The sequence below is a fragment of the Cephus cinctus genome, unplaced genomic scaffold (genome assembly GCF_000341935.2).
Source record: "Cephus cinctus unplaced genomic scaffold, Ccin1 Ccin1_scaffold0313, whole genome shotgun sequence".
In the NCBI taxonomy this organism is placed as follows: Eukaryota; Metazoa; Arthropoda; class Insecta; order Hymenoptera; family Cephidae; genus Cephus; species Cephus cinctus.
The window spans coordinates 4,098-21,938 of NW_014333015.1; the positions used below are offsets into that span (position 1 = coordinate 4,098).

General features: G+C 37.9%; 2 protein-coding genes across 3 annotated transcripts in view; one reads left to right on the top strand and one right to left on the bottom strand.

Annotated features, from left to right (window-relative positions):
* Positions 1-503: 503 nt before the first annotated feature.
* LOC112494159 lies at positions 504-2,621 on the top strand (the record flags this gene model as incomplete). Its single annotated transcript, XM_025083690.1, has 6 exons — positions 504-757; positions 1,293-1,438; positions 1,511-1,577; positions 1,660-1,828; positions 2,062-2,449; positions 2,526-2,621. Coding segments are annotated over 5 exons (665 nt in total), but the record flags the coding sequence as incomplete, so codon positions are not given.
* Positions 2,622-3,026: 405 nt separating this feature from the next.
* LOC107266443 (gamma-tubulin complex component 5) overlaps positions 3,027-17,841 on the bottom strand; it is a 37,131-nt gene continuing 22,316 nt past the window's right edge. Inside the window, exons 2-5 of one of the 2 annotated variants that reach the window (XM_015736920.2) lie at positions 9,796-10,224; positions 9,338-9,600; positions 9,091-9,262; positions 3,027-3,297 (exon numbers count right to left, since the gene is read on the bottom strand). In XM_015736920.2, coding sequence (XP_015592406.1) covers positions 3,079-3,297; positions 9,091-9,262; positions 9,338-9,600; positions 9,796-10,224 — 1,083 coding nt within the window. In that variant the 3' untranslated portion in view covers positions 3,027-3,078. Of the gene's footprint in view, positions 3,298-7,313; positions 7,371-9,090; positions 9,263-9,337; positions 9,601-9,795; positions 10,225-17,841 lie in introns of those variants that run through there. The other variant, XM_025083689.1, reaches the window with a different exon arrangement.

The window sequence follows — 17,841 nt, forward strand, 5'->3', positions numbered from 1 at the left end:
GTTTCGTGTGTTACGTGACGCAACGCTGCGTCTAGCGTCCATTTGGCTTTCCTTATTGTAGAGATTTCCTCCTTGAGTTTTCCCGGGAAAACTTTAGAGTCTCGTCCCTTACATTTGTGGTGCGATCGGATCTTCTTGCTACGAGGCGATTTGAGGGAGAAAAATCACGTCACAATAGATATAGAAAAAGCGTCCCTTGACTCGCATTTTAGAGCCATACTGCACGCATATATGTATACTCGTATACGTGAGCCCCGTTAACGCTCGTTGATTCGCTGACGCGGTTCACGTGCCCAACTCATACATAGCAGAGTATGTCCGTGCGTAATGTTTGGAGTAAATAACGTCCAGCGTTTGGCCAGGGCCGACTACGTCATACGAAGAGCCCGACACAACGTTCAACTGAACGTTAGGATATCGAATGCTAGACAAATCTATTTATCCGACATTTACGCATGGTTCTATAACATTGAATGCTTTCTTATCTCTATTATTTTGTGCAGATATCATTGTACCCATAACAATTCACGAGGATTTACACAACGTTATTGAAAATAACATTTCAAATCTGAACGCCGCTGACATCGGCCCAATTGATTTTAAAGAAATTTCTATATGTGAATTAGAAAGAGCTGAACAAAAATCGGACTCACAAGTCTCAGTACCATCGATGAAAAAACGGAGGTCATTGGAAACTGTCAAAGTGCAAACAGCTGAATCGCCGCCTCGACGCTGCGCCAAGGACACCGATGAAATTGTACGTTGAATTAGGTTTTTCCCTCCCCATATAGCATGCCTTAATGCCGGGTTTACTATTTTCTCTAACATTGAAAGAATCAACTATCACTTAAAACTTTTTTTATATCCAAAGCAAAGATTTTGCATAAATTATCCTAATTTCCATGCTAGAACAAAATTCTCTATGCTAGAGCTCAACGTTTCCGTTTAAATAGTGATAGGCGTACAAGAGCAATAGACACTATAAATGGAAACATTATTTTTCGTGGCACTTGCTAATTTTGAAAAATTTAAATTCATTCATATCTTGAAATACGTTAGCTGCGAGTTTGAGAAAGTATTGACGCTTCGTGTTGGAAGTGCAAGTGCAATTGCTTCAGTGATAGCGCAGGAGTTGATCGTAACCTCTGTCTGCAAACAAAAACTGTAATGGTCTCCACACCCTTTTCATATATTAATAATTGTAGTTGAATAATTGGTTTCGTATATTCTAATAGTACCATGGGTTGGTACACTGGATATTATTTCTCATGTGCTTGCTCGTACTTTTACAGGATTTAGAAAAAGTCTTAAAGTTTTCAAAAAGTACTATAGCAGCTTGGAATTCCTATAAATTGAATGGAAAATTGAGGGACACAGACAGAGACGCAATTGCAGGAGCTGTTATAGATTATGAGTTGACTGACGATCTCGATCGACGGTATTTCATATTGACTAATAATTAACGAAACTATCTTCATTTAGAATCTATATACTATTTATTTTATTTTAGTATTTCGCCAGGACGATTTGTTTTCTTGTCCGAACAAATACTGAAATACTTTCCGACTGAGGCACAAGTATGTTAAATAATATATCATAATTTTATATATCCTTATACATATTTATTAGATATTAAATACGATTCATCTTCATTCTTAGCAGAGTGTATGGGCAGTTATTAACAGCACCAGTGTCTTCCTTACGGGAAAAGGAAAGTTGTATACGCGCTGGAGCAATACGAGACGAAAGTATATGGAACTGGGGCTCATTCCCAGACAAACGAAAGGACGAAAGGGTACTGGCAGGCCAAACGCAAACGACAAGAAAGGTAAATTAAACAATTTACATTACCGTGTGACGGTTAAACCGAAACATTTTTTAAAAATAATTTCTCTATTGTGCATGAATTTAGTATAAAATGGATTTTGGTGAGGAGTTTTTTTTTGACCCCTTACCAAAATAATTTTGAAAAGACCTACCAAAATCGGGTCCCAAAATACTTATAGAGCGTTCTTTTTGTGCACTCTCGCCAATGCATACCAAGTATTATTTATTTTGTAGTTGATGATATAGAGATTCAAAAGTTCTAAGAAGATATTATTATCTGGCTCAAGAACACTGCTGAACCATGGGTCGAAATCGAGAAAAGGTGGACCGAAACCTCAATTGAAAGAAGAAGATTTACTATTTCGGGAGTCTATCGAAATACGAGACTATATTAAGGCATATCCAGCCTTTAAAAATCCAAGAGGATACACACTTGTAAGTACTGAATAAATTCCATGCACGGTGTATACTGAGTGTTTATTTCAGGTGGATATTGACTTTGAATCACTCTACCCTGATAGCTCCAAAAAGCTCTTTGCATTGTGGCCGAAACTGCAAAGTTTCTTACTACAGCACATGCCGAACATACACGGTGTGTCTCCCAGTTCAATAAAGGATTCGAGTGAGTACATTTTTATTTATAATTACACACGGAAAAAAAATGTATCGTAACATCGAAACTTCATATTTACTCACAGCGGACCAAGGAAACTTCCTTTTAATGAATATCAGTCACATGTTTCGCGTGGTCAATGCTCGAAAACAAGCAAAAACTGTAAGAGTGGCGACCGTCGAAAATAGAAATGCAAGAAGCTTTTTTGCTTCACGTCAAGGTTAGTTCTTTGCGTAACTCAATTAATTTATATCGCATACTGTTTTTACTTGTTAATGTTTATTTTGGTCTAATTGAAACTTTCAGATATTTGCAAAAATTATATAAATATATATATTTTTTAATCTTATCTTATAACGCCAAAGTGACAATGAATAATGACAAATTACCGGTAATTGGGAACCCAGACATAAAATTGAATGAACGCCGAAATAGAGTGCTACGATTTGGCTGTCAACTTCAACCTTCAGCTGCTATCGTCAGTCTGTCGTTTGACAAAATTGAGCAGTGTTTCGTAATCTTCGACGAAGGGTATCGCTACAAAGTTGAAACGCCATTGAAAGCTATCGACATCGCTTTTAAAGCCATACACACCTTGGATGCCCAGTATCCTCCTGAAGCGGCGGGAATCTGGCAGATTATTCAGCGAGGAATATACGAAATGCCGATGAACAAAAAGTACAAAGCATAGTGTAATAACGTGGAAAAGCTTTTAAACGAGTTTTAGACCAAATAAGTGGGTTCGTAAGTAATACGGAGCAATCAGTTGTCTCGAAGACGACGATAAAGTTTTTCTCCATATTCGAAAATATTAGACTATATGAGCAAACTGGGCTCTTTCCCATCACTGCGCATTCCTGAAAAAAACGAGAAATAAAATATTTACGAAATGCCAACGTGTAACGTATTTCATGAAACTGTTGTGCTGGGAGTCTCCTGACTCCATTGAGAAACGCCAGGCTAAGTAGTTCACGCGTGTAGCAATGCGCTAAGTCAGAACTAAAGGCGGCCTAGCAACCGAGATGTGGAAATCGAAAAATCGCACAATAATCACTTTTCGGAAGTCCAGCCTATGGCTGCACATCTGAAAATCGACAGTCTACAGTTAAAATCTGAACGGATAAGGTGGTCTCGTAGAGCAGACTCGGTACAGGAAATAGGAGGACCGAACGGTACCTATATTTTTCCAAGTCGACGTACGTCGACATACTGTACAACACACTTGATTGTTTCAATAAACCTTCTCAGTTTTGTTGTATTCACGCGAGTTCCAACTCCTTAACCGGCAACGATCCCAAAAATATCTTGGCCCTAACCTCTCGAACGAACTCCTTCGTCACCGAGACATTACGGCACAACAAAACTGTCCCCTCGATTCGTAGTCTTTTTGCGCATTTCGTAGCGCATCATCCGAATTTCGATTTGACTACATACACTTGTGGTGAGGATTCCTGTATTTGTATTTTTGGATTAAAAAATTCATTCCGTAAACATCTTCAAGTCCACCATAATGAACCAATACAGTGCATTCAGGCTTTTGGCAACGCAATTGATTATTCGTTCAATTTACTGGAAGTAGATGAGCTTATGGAGTATGATGAACCCGAGCTTGTTCCATTACTCGACGTATCTTATGTAGAATTTTCATCCGCATTAAACCCCGTGTGCCGCGAAATTCGTAGCGAAATTGTATGGTGCTCAGCGTTTGCCACGAAATTTTGTTCAGAAAATAATCGAGGACTTAGATTCTTTTTTCGGCGACGGCTTTCCCGTAATAATAAAGACTAAAGCCTTCCGAACTTTATCACACTCTGACGAAAATGAAGGTTCAATCAAAGAAATACAGTCAATGTTTGAGAAACTGGAAAGTCCTTTCGGACATCTCAAAACGGAGCATTACAGATTACAAAATTTTAAAAAATCCGGTCATTATATCGCCCCGATACCCTATGTAATTGGCTATACGAAAACTCCAAAAACAACTACAAGCGGCGTTCGAGAAATCAATTTAAAAATAACCGGTCAATTCATATCGTTGAGACAAGTTCTAAAAAGATTTTTTGAACTACCAAACGCTTTACACGATACCTTGTCGTACATGGTAAGCCCGCAGTCTACATCGAGTAAATTAGAAAATTTCATTCAATGCGAGTTGTTGGTAAGTAAGAGATCCAACTATAATGAATCTGATATCGTTTTACCGCTTTTTATTTTTTTTTGACGACATCGAGGTCAATAACCCATTAGGCCCGCATAGCGGAAAACTCGGAGCAGTCTATGCATCCGTTGCATCGCTGCCTCGTGGATGTCGCTCTACTTTTAATAATTTTTTTCTTGTGCTTCTTTTCGAAAGTTACACAAGAAGCACATATTCGAATGCGAATGTATTAGAGCCGTTGGTACGCGAGTTGACGTTCTTAGAAAAGAAAGGCATCTCGATTAACAGTATTCAAGGCTCCATACATGTATATTTTGCGCTAGGTTTAATTTTGGGCGACAACCTTAGGTTAAATGGTATTCTTAATTTTGTCGAATCGTTTTCGGCTAACTATTTTTGTCGATTTCGTAAAATGCCGAAAGATAAGACTCAAAGAGCAACGTCGTTATCAACGGAATAAATGCGAGACAAAGTAAACTACGAAGCCGACGTATTATCAAATGATCCCAGTAAAACCGGTATCAAAGGTGCTTGTATTCTCAACGAAATTCCGTCGTTTCATGTTTGTACGAATTTTGCTGTCGATGAAATGTATGACATTCGAGAAGGTATATGTCACTATGATATGATACCGATTATTCGGGCCCTCACGTTTGGAAAGTTTAAGGCATTTGATCTTGATTCGTTGAATAATCGAATTCTCATGTTCGACTACATTCCCATCGACAGCTCCAATAATAAGCCATCACCCATACTGAAAAATGCGTTGAAAAGTAAAAAATTGAAAATGACCGCAGCGGAAATGCTATGCTTCGTAAAACTCTTCGGAGTAATCATTGGCGATCTTGTTTCCGCGAAAAACCCCTTCTGGAATTTATATATTCTTTTGCGACAGAAACTCGAGATTGCATTCGCGCGAAAATTGTCAAAAGATGTGCTACCTTTGTTGGAAATGTTAATTGCTGAACATCACCAAATCTATATTGAAGTAACTGGAGAGACTCTGAAACCAAAGCATCATATCTTTCTACATGCTCCTCGGATAATTATGCAAAGTGGTCCACTCGCAAACTTATCGTCTATACGCTTTGAGTGAAAACATGGTGATTTAACTAGTCCAGCTTCTGTAAATTTGTCGCGAGTCAACATTTGCTACCCTTTAGCTGTCAAACATCAACTTTCAATGTGTTATAGACTTTTAACGAATGAAAGCATTTTGCCTCGTATGGTTGTTGGCTCTGGCCATGTTGTCGAATTAGAGAAAACTTTGCATTTTTACAATGTGATTTCTCCTGAGATTCGGAATAGTGGTGAGTGTTTTTTGGCTAATTGGGTCGAATATAACGGCACTAAATTTAAACTTCGGATGGCCTTGATTATTGGCGCTGAAGATTTATCTCTCATATTCGGTGAAATAATCAAGATTTTAGTTTTTGCCTCGTATGGTTGTTAGCTCTGGCCATGTTGCCGAATTAGGGAAAACTTTGCATTTTTACGATGTGATTGCTCCTGAGATTCGGAATTGTGGTGAGTGTTTTTTGGCTAATTGGGTCGAATATAACGGCACTAAATTTAAACTTCGGATGGTCTTGATTATTAGCGCTGAAGATTTATCTCTCATATTCGGTGAAATAATCAAGATTTTAGTTTTTGCCTCGTATGGTTGTTAGCTCTGGCCATGTTGCCGAATTAGGGAAAACTTTGCATTTTTACGATGTGATTGCTCCTGAGATTCGGAATTGTGGTGAGTGTTTTTTGGCTAATTGGGTCAAATATAACGGCACTAAATTTAAACTTCGGATGGTCTTGATTATTAGCGCTGAAGATTTATCTCTCATATTCGGTGAAATAATTAAGATTTTACTTTTTCATGGCGTACAAAATTGTCCAGTCTTTATTTGTACTGCTTTTCTTACTTTAGGTTTAAGCGACCACGTCTTAGGTTACCAAGTTGAGTCGACTGATGAATCCGTCTGCGTAAAGGCAACTGACTTACTCGACCCACTACCAGCTTATGCGCATACAATAGCTAGTGGCGAAAAATATATAATATTACGTCATTGTATTTAAGATATCCATGTATACGTACATTGTGTTGTAACTTTATGTAATGGATCTGTGATAATATAGAATATGTTTCGTTCAAATGCCATGAAAAATTAATACTGTTTACCTTTAATAATTATCTATGATTCGCTGCCAAAGTATAAATTTTTAATAATGAAACCCGTATCCATTAGATGCTGCCCCAACAACCGTTATTTGCTATCCTAGCAAATCATTGGTAAGGGAGCACATCATTTTCTATGTTGCTGCAGCAAATGACATTTGCTTCTCTAGACAACCGTTGCTAAAGGATGCAAAATTTTTGGTATGTTGTTGCAGCAAATAATATTTGCTTCCCTAAAAAATATTGCAATAACAAATATTTTTTGTAACGACAACAATTGTATTTGCTGTCACTATGTTAACATGTGATATTTGCTATGATAACGTGAGCCATGCTGTAGTTAGCAAAATATTTCTCTCTGTGCGTGATCCGTTTCGTACGTGACGTCATCCTTAGACATTGCGGCCGTGTTCAATGCTCAGAGGCTATCAGATTTATGGGGATTTTCATGCTACACAAAATTTTCCAGTCAAATTTCACTGATTTTGAAATTGAGCCCGGAAGCTTAGGTTAGTTTGGTAGTATATCATGATTGTCGCTTATAATTGGACGACTAATGCTTATACTTCGAGTGTGAAATTCTCCTTTCGTTCCATGATGATCTACAACCATTTATTTTTGTCATTTTCATTTCATGCCTGTCTTATAATAGTTTTAACGTATTAATTGAATATTAATAGCTTGTCTTCAAGAAAGGGAATTCTTGAATTTCGAATTTCAAATATGGCTGCAGTTTCCACCAAATTTAAAGTTCGCGCTTTCCGAATGCCACCAAATCCTCCTGGACATAATCAAATATGCCCGAGTCTTCTCGAATAATTCTGAACACGGTTGGAAGTATATGTTACAACACGCTGCTTCCCTGTTAGAGCATCGCTAGCTAAAAGCGGCTTAAAAGCGAGTTCTGAATACAGTCACTAACAACTCGGCGCAGTCACTTTTAATTATTACTGACTCTGTTAGTGACCTTAAGAGCGAGCTCTGAATACGGGCTCAAGTATTGAAGTAATTTTCAATTTCAAAAACTTCTATTATGATTATCAAAGTAGCCATTTGTTGCCAAAATAGTGTTTGTATTTTTAACACTAAACCTACTAACCATTTTTTATAAACGTATTTTTGGCTTTAAAAGGTCTAAATGACCCGTCGATGGTAGGTTTAGTGTTAAGAAAGTCACCGAAGTATTTATAATTATATGTTATACATATAATTTCATATTCAAAACTCGCTCTTAAAGTTACTAATAGAGTCGTCCTTAGTTCTTAGTGATTTTGCCGAGTTGTTAGTAACTGTATTTACATCTCGATTTTAAGCCCTTTTTAGTTAAAGATACGCTAATAAGGAAATACTTCTGGTAACATGGGCTTTGCGTGTTCTACAACATTCGGCAAGGCTCGAGCCTATTCGTCAGTATCTAAAAATTCTCGGTTACGTTTGGAAAGTGCGAAGTTCATTTTTGATTGATTAGTTAGCCATATTTGAAATTCACGGAGAATAAATATTATTTTCGTTAAAGGTAAGCTAATATTCATATGAAACTGATAAATATACGATTCGTTGTAGATGTAAAGAAAATAAAACTTTTCTATTGAAGAAAAAGCACTAGTTATGCAACTCATAAATTACAATCGCTTGTGCTGAAAAGTAAAGCGAATAGTGTAAAATCACAAACAAGTAGGAGGATGATTCATCTCAAGAACTTCACGCACTTCGTCTATGTCCACAATAACGTTTATTTCTTCTGCTATGTTTGAAGAACTATCACTTTAAACACAGTCCTACCCACATCACCATAGAGGTCGCTCTTAGATGCAATATGGCGACTAAAAAGCGCTGTTAACTGCTTAAAGGCGGTTTAAAATTAACTTTTAGATTGATAGCGCGCCAATAGCTGTTAGTGATCGTAACGGAATACGGTCCGAGCTGTTTGTGCGAAAACTAATGCGTGTAGCCGGCATATCGTAATATACAGTGTATAAAATCCTATTTATAGGCCTCCAACATTTCACGAGCAGTAAGCAACAACCATATTCTATAGCCCGTATTCACAACTCGCTCTTAAAGTCACTAACAGAGTCGCTTGTAGTTAAAAGTCATTAAGAAAAAATTTAAAAGCGCGCTATTAGCACTAAAAGCGAGTTCTGAATACGGGCTTATGTCTCCGAACGATAATATATAAAGAGTGACCATAAACGTGGTTGTGAATACGGTTGCTTCTAAACTCATTATTAAATTATTTTAAAGCACGCTATTACCAGTGAAACCGAGTTCTGAATAAGAATTATAGAAATTATCAAACTTTATAACATTCATAATACTTACATTTGATAAGCTTGGTATAGAAATATTTGGTATAACGTTGTACTCCCACTCCTGTTGTTGGAATACAGTCATCTGCGCTTGCACATAGAACATCCACATCAATTCCCTACAGACTTGGTACTCACTAAGGGTTCTCGTTCCATTTGGTAATAATTCCAAATTGGCCTTATCCCTATAGAAGTATAACGATAAGGAAATGAAAGAAAATATTATAATGTATATATTGACAAAACTTTGCAAACATTACCACAATGTCGAAAAGTTTGCATGTTGAGAAGAACTATTGGCTTCATATCCTCCCTCTTCCAATTTGTACCACCAACAATTTGGCACATTATTTGATAGCCAATTTTTTGATAGCAATCCTTCCATTACAATTTTTGAAAGTTTATACTGCGTGATATGGAACTTTCTTATGCTCAACGCTTCAAACAAATGTACGTCATTTTTTGAAGTAGTGAGACACTTATCTACTTCTTTAACTTCCGTTACTTCTTCATCAGACCATTCCTGTTAAAAATATATTGCATATAGTATGTAGTCCGTTTATTGCAAATATATAAAAAATAACAACATGTTATTTGTGAATACTTCTACATGAATCATTTGGTATAAATTTTGGTTATTTGTCAATATACTACCATCGAGCGTATGATAATATCAGTATGCATATGAAATTATGTCTGATAATGTCTACAAACTTACACTTTCAGTGCTATTTTGGAAGTCGTAAAAAAAATCTCCTTGGCCTTCCTTTAAATATGGACCCCAATCAATTTCATTACTGGCACTATTGTTCCAGTCAACAGTAGCAATTACATTGTATTCATTTTTAGGCAACACATGACTGCTTAAGTCTGAGTATGTTGTTTCATTTGCCAAATCAAGCAACAATGACAACAATGTCCATTGAAGATCATATTGAGGATGTTGTTCAAAATCGAAACTATGTAGGAAACAACCAATTAAGTACTGTAACTCCTTGGCAACTTTATAATTTCCGTGAATTGAAAATTTTGTAATAAGTTCGTCAATTTTTTGTTTGGTTTCATTGCCATCAATTGAAAGATATCGATGATTCTTGATATTGGATAAAGTGAATCGTTCACAAACATCAAAGCCTTCTTCAGTGTCCTGTTAAAACAAAAATTCTTTAATTGTTCAATAGAACCTATGTAAATTATACAGTGTCTTTTTAACAGTACTGAAGTATATACTATTACATTAATTGAAATGAAACGTAGTATTAACCCTTAAATACTACATTGGGTGAACGCACACCCAGTCTGCCGTTCCCATCACTTAAGCAGCTACTAAAGTGTGGTATTCAAAGGTTCATATTAATAATAAAAATAAATGCCAGAAGAGATAAATAATTTCAAAATTTAAAGACAACAGTGTCAAGATATGCATTTGTCAAGAGACTCGTTTGAGTCGGACGTCAAGTACAGGCAGCGAGCGAAAACCGAGACTTTTTACCCGAAGGAACTCGCAATATACGTGTAGACATAGGCAACTTAATCCGGCGGCTCGACGGCCGAGGCTATTTGAAACAATATTTTTGTTAATATTGGCACTGGAACGAATATTTAACGAAAGACTGTGCATCAGGAGAAGTTAATGATTGCATTTATACCAGTTTTCAATATTCTGAATCGATTGTTACAGGTTAAATGACATTCATATATGAGTACTCGAGAGACGATAGGATCGTTTCAGTTCCTTCGTCCTCTCCTTTTCCGTCTGCGCATGTTTACTTTCTCACATGACAGATTCCGCTAGCAAAGCAACTTTGTTAAAGTAATAATATATACAGTCTGTTTGACAAGAACGTGTACGGGTAAACTGTTTTCTGGAAACTGTTAGAGCATAGGTTTAAACGCGATTAGATGGCATGACCCATCCCCCTCGATGTTTTGCATAACCAGTTGTAGTTGTAATTACACTTTATTCACAATAGAACGTATTTCACTATGAGTGACGCGTACGTATCAGATCACGAAGCCGTGTTTCTGTGTTTACATCCGAAAGGACCGAAAATATCTTACGCAGCTGCTGCTAATCACATGAAAAAGTTGTAAGTAAGTAACATTGTTGTAAAAAAGTTGTAAGTAAGTAAGTAAGTAAGTAAGAAAAAGCTGTAAGTAAGTTGTAACATTTGTAAGTAAGTGGGTGAAACGCTATTCTGACGTAAAAAACGTCGATAACTTGCCAGATCGTGGCTGTGTGCAAAAAACGACGAAAAAGGAGGACATATTGGTTTTACGGGTGTTTGAGAAGAATCCTCGTCTATCATTGCGTGGCGGGCAGGCAGTTTTGTGTAAAAAGGTTCTGCATGTATCATGTGACACTATAAGAATACGTTTATTGGGTCATGATGTGAAATTTCGAAGCACAGTGAAAAAACCGCTACTGTCCGACAAGTACGTCGAAAAAAGACTAAATTGGACAAAAGAACGTTTGGACCGTGATTGGGACAAAGTAATTTTCTCGGACGAAGCTTCTTTTTGGTACTATCTTCTATTAATTATGACTGGTCTATCTTTACCAACAGATTCATCCAGCGGTCCGTTAAACATCCGGTAAAGTTGCACGTCTGGGACTGTTTTTCCAAACAGAGATTTGGAAATTTGCACATCTTCACGGATAGTTTAAACGCTGCCAAAATGGTCAAAATATATTAGAAAGCTTTATTACCACCTGCCCAAAGGTGGTTTATAAGGAATAAGGAAAACTGGCTACTGCAAGAGGACAATAACTCAAAACACCGCAGTAATCTTTGTACTGACAATGAATGGAAACAACAGAATGGCGGTAACGTATTGGATTGGCCATCGCAGTCGCCAGATGCAAATCTCATAGACAATGTTTAGGGACTCGTAAAGTCGAAGCTCCGAGGACTGCGTTGGATTCTAGGATTTTTACCCTCGATTTCAGGAACTGCGCACAAGAAGCTTCTTAAACCTTCTAGAAGTTTCGACGGTTCGTATTCGTGCTAAATCGCGGATCGTTTCCAGAGCTAGCCGCCCTCTCGCCCACCGTTTTGAGCAGCACCTTGTCCCTAACGCCGGAGAAGCTTCTAGACCCTTCTATAAGCTTCGATGAACCCCCTCTCTCCCACCCAACCACGTGCAAGTTTGTGCAGATTTTAGACGATAGCTCTCAGCCGGTTTGACCTCAAACGTTCTCTCTCAGAATTACGCATCAAGAACGCAGCCCAGGAATTTTGCAGGTTCGTGCCTTCCTCCCTCCTCGATCCCGTGAAGATCTCAGCCGGCAGCTGATTTGAACTTTAACGTTATCTCGCAGAACTACGCATGAAGAATGCAGAGCTCCGGAATGTAGGGAGTTTTCAGAGCTTCCCTTTTAACCTTGAACGTTATTTCACAGATTAGTACGTAGTATCGGTGAATCAAAGAGAGAGATGACGAGCGGCAGCGTTCCCTTTGTGTGTAGTGCCGAAAAGTGGTTTCGGGGATTTTTGCGTCGAGATTTATTCCAGCCTCCCACCCCACGCAGGTTTGTGCAAATTTAGAATGTAAGATTTCGATGACTCCTCCGATCCCCATGCAGACATCAGGCGGCAGCCGGACACTGATTTAATCTTGTTATTTAAGTATTGAATTACTCGCAGAAGATAAGCGATCTTTGTGCATTTCCAAAAGCGCGTCGGAAACATTTTGACGTAGAATTTGAGCTCAAAGTGAGCATTTCGGGTAGGAGTTTTATCGCTCGAACAAATGCAAAACGATCCAGGAAAACATAGAAACTTTCGTATAAAAGGTCCTTCGATGATGCGCAGAGATCATTGTTTTTCAAACGCTCAAGTGCATTATTAGTGTCAACAAAATACATTCTGCAAAGTGTAAGAAGTTAATCGCTTTTAAGGGAAGAATAAAAACTGGAGTGATTGCAAACTTGCGACACAAGGACTTGGAGCGTTTGTTGGAAGATTTCAGAAAATTTTTCACTGCTAGAGTGAAAAACGCACTTCCAAAGGATGGAATTTTAAAGTGAATGTCGTCTTGTCTTGTAAATTCTAAACCATGAAAGGTGGTGTGATTGTCGAAGAACTAAAGTTCTTGAATTTTTGCCATTTGACTCCTTCGACTGGGAGGAAAATTTAAAAAAACAACATATTTGCAATATTTCCGATAATTTTCTTATAAGCTATATGTATACTCGAAGTTGATACGGAATATTCAATTTAACTTCAAGAACTCCAGAAAGACTTACCACTCTGTCTAGAACAGTGTCTAAAAATCCTCAAGGATCCATAAAATCGAAATTGATGACAACACTTCTACTAAAAGAATGTTACATAAGTAATTCATCATCGAAATTTGCTCAAGAAGTACGTAAGTTTAAACACTGAAATGAGAAAAAAGTCTAATAATGATATCGAAAAGAACTTCTTTAAACTTATGAATAATGCGGTTTTTGGTAAGACAATGGAAAATGTAAGGATACAAAAAGGTGTTAGACTCGTTACGAAATGCGATGGAAGGTATGGAACAAAGGCCCTTATAACGAAACCAAATTTCCATACCTGCACTCTCTGACGAAGATATGGTTATAATCGAGCTAAATCGTGTTAAAATTAAGTTCAATAAGCCAATATATGCAGGATTTTCCATTCTCGATTTCTACAAAGTAGTAACTGACAAAAAAGTTAGAAAGTTGAGGAAATAAAAAAGAAAAAAGAAAAAATTATTCTTTTTAAGGAGTAAAAGAATTGAGAACCACTTCGAGGTAACGCTAGTGGGGATACAAGGTATAGTGACGAGCGCGCTGCGTAACCATGAATTCAGTATTGTCCAGGACAGCATAGAGAACGGACCTAGACAAGTTAAAACAAACTTTAGATAAAGAAATACTGCAGGTTAAAATGCAGACATTAATATCGCAGTATAATATGATGTGCGTAAAAGTTGTGTATTATAATACAAAGAATTGAGAGAAATATAAGAACAAGATAGATTCATTATTCAAGAAGTTTAATAAAAGACAAAGAAGACTGGAGAGGATAATTCATAAGAATTATAAGGATCTAGTGACAGGAGAAATCAGTGGAAAGAAAACAGACATGAATAAGAATAAGATTATTGCAGAGATAGAAGAAAAACGAAATACCGTGTATTGAAGAAACAGCCAGGGAAGTGGGAAACCCTATAAAACCTAGAATTGTAAACGTAGCAGTTATCCATCAGAGGATCAAAATAATAAGAAATAGGGAGGATATGGAAGATCCTAAATTGAAAATGCAGTCATGTTAGAAAAGATGACAGACCAACAGATGGCCAGCGAAATGGCGAAGAAGTATTCTAAGAAAATCAGGAAACAAACTGAATTCTTAGGTAGTGTTTCTCATGATGAGATATTGGGTATTGTAGCAAACAGACCCAAGTTTATCGACGAAGATTTACGGAACAAAATTAAGCAAAGAAATGAATATTTTCATAGAAAACTTATAGATAAGGGGGTAACAGCGAAGCGCATGAATCCCAAGTCAAAGGCAGTTAGAAATAGAAAGGAGACATGTAGATAAGGTAGAGGGCAAAAGCGACGCGAGATGGCGGAGACAGGTAAGAGCGACAAAAAATGAAAGGAAGCAAGGAAGAGAGAAAGATTCAAAAATGTGGAAAGGCTGGCATTGGAAAGAAAGGCTAGTTATGGGTGGCTAGAGGAATACCTAAAAAGGAAGAAGGAAGACCAGGAGGGTGAAGAGGAGGAAATGAAAGAAGAGAAGGAAAAATGGGTGTTTGGGAAGAGTAGGTGGATAGATCGCCAGAGAGGAAAGGAAAAGGAAGAAAGGAGGAGGAAGAGAGTATAACAGGAATGATAAGGGAGATGATAATGGAAATAAAGGGAGTACTGGAAGGTGTGAAGGAACAGAGGAGAGACTTGAGGAAGGAAATGGTAAAGCTGAAAGTAGAGTTAAAGGGAAGGGAAAGAAAATTGGAGGAAGAGAGAAGGGAAATGTGGTGAAGGATGGAAGAGAAAGGAAGTTAGAAGAGGTGGAAAAAAGAGAAAGGGAGGAGAAGGAGGAAATGAGGAGAATGGAGCAAAGAATAAGCAAAGTGGAGCAGGTGGAAAATACAGGACAGGAAAGTAGCAAAGACAAGAAATTATAAAGAGAATAAAAGAAGTGAAGAGAAGGATGGAACAGAAAGAGAGAGAAGAAAGAAGAGAGAACATAGTAATATGGGGAATGGAAAGGAAAAGAGGGCAGGTTAAGGAAGAGGTGGAGGAGCTGATGAGAAGAATAGAAGTGAAGGTAGATATAAAAAATATAAGAGAAGCAGCGGAAAGGAAGACAGAAAGAAGGGAAGGAATGGTGATAGTGAAGTTAGGCAACTGGGAACAGAAGAAAAAGGTGATGGAGAATAAGAGGAAGCTAAGAAAAAGGAAAGAGGAAAAATATAATACAGGACAATCTGACGTGGAAAAAAGTAGTCAAGTAGCGTGTTGGGCACGCACATGATAGGGTGTCACGCACGTCATTCTGTAGTACCCATTGGCGAAAGATGTAATCTCCACAAAAGGATACCGAAAAAGAGTTATTTTTATATTTTTTGTAAACTATTTTTGCTACAGTGTTTGTTATAATTTTGATTGAATATAATAATTGAAAGCTACATTTTGAAATTTTTTCAGATTTTTTGCATCCATAGCTTAGAAATTAGAGGGGGGGGGGAGGCACTCTGATAACGACTTTGATAGCAAATATCTCGTGATTGAAGGGTTAAAATGAAAAGGTCTAAGAACCTTTTAAACTGCATTTAAGGAGACATATTAAAAGACACCTCACTCGATGGGGTGAGCAGAAAAAATTTTAAGTTCACTTTTTAGTCTGCTGGAGGGGAGCAAAAAAATTTTGTTTAATGTTATTATTTCTGTTTTTGAAACGTCGATCTACGTCTGTGTACCAAGTTTTATCTTAATCGGCCCATAAAGAGAGAATGGGAGGTCTGTGACATGCAGACAGATGGACGGACGGACTGACGGACTGACTAACCGAAACCATAAGGATTCCTAGATTTCTACGGAACCCTAAAAAAGAAAATGAAATAGAAGCTGGAAAGAATATCAAAAAAAGAAGTTGGAAAGGGAAGGAGAGTCTGAGTGGGTTATGGAAGGATTTGAATCGAGGGGGTGATGTGAGAAATGGGACGAAGAGGAGGAAGTACTAAAAAAAGTCCTGGAGGAGGGGGAGTTGGAAAGAGGAAAAAAAAGGGGACAGAGGGCAGAAGGAAGTGGAGAGAAGGCAGAAAAAGAGAAAGGACTAGAGGCACGTAAGGAAACGAATAGGCGAGGAAAGAAAGGAGAGGGAAGGGAGAGAGGTGAAAAGGAAAGGACAGACTGGAAAATAGCCTTCTCGAACCCGGCAGGGCTAGCGAACAAAGACAAGGAGTTCTAGAAGAAGATAAAAGAATGGCAAGTAATGATGTTCGTGGAAACATGGTAAGAGGCGAAGCAATGCAGCAAGTTGAGGAGATGACTACCGGCAGGGTATAGGTGGATACAGAGGTCGAAGAAAAGGAATAAGAAGGAAAAGGCGATGGGAGGAATGGTGATAGGGGTAAGAAAGAAGATGGTGGTGGCGGAAGAGATGGAGAGACAGGAAGAAGAGGATGGGGTAATGGTAAGGGAAGTAAGCACAGAAAAGGGGGAATGAGTGATAATGGCGGTATATGTAAACGGGGACATGGATAGGAAACTGGAAAGGATAAGAGGACGGATGGAGGGTCAGAGTGAGAGAGAAGGGTAATAGTGGAAGGGAGGATTTTAATGCAAGGACGGGAAGAGAAGAAGCGAGAGCGGGCAGGAGGAAAAGGAAGGGAGAAGAAGATCAAAGGATGATAAGGTCAATGGAGAAGGAAAGAAACTAATCAAAATAGAAATATTAAGGGATATGACCAAGGGGAATATACGTACACAGGGAGTGAGGGGGGGGGAGGTAATGGACTATATGCTAGGGGATGAAAATACGAGGAGGGGAATAGAAGGCATGGTAGTGGAAGATAGGATAGAATCAGACCATCACCCACTAGTGGTGAGAATGGGAAAGGGTAGGAAAGAGAGGAAGAAGGTAAAAACTAGAAAATGATCAGGCGGAATGAAGGAAGAATATGCAAATTTAGGGCTTCTATCTTATCCTACCAAATCGTTAATATAAAATCGAACTTCGATCAACATCTCATACATCATCAGGACTTAGATAAGACTGGTCATTCACCCCAAACGATCTAATTGAGATTCAATCGCATACTGAGGGAAATCCAAATATACTAGGAATACGAGATCTGAGTAAGTACAGACGAAGTGGTAGGAAAGTTCGATTATGTAAATTATTCAAACAATTAGATAAATCATACACTCAAAAACAAACAAAACCAATGAGCCAGAAGAATCTAGACGCGACAAAATATCAGGTTAAGGAACAAGACAATTCTATTCAATACTTACCATTGAAATTGATTCCTATAGAGTTTTCAAATCTACCAAAAGATCTACCTACTGAGGAATCACTTAAAAATAGAATATTTCCTAATCCACGAAGACACATTTTGAGAGATAATCAGAACTTCAAATCATAAAATTCGATAGACCTTATATTACACATGGACGTGCTGATAAAGTAGACCGAACCAACGTATCATCCCTTTTATTACAAATTCCATTTACGTCGCTTAATTTTCCGGATCTAGCGATCGTAACACTATGGAGAGGGAAGGATGGCCACAAGAG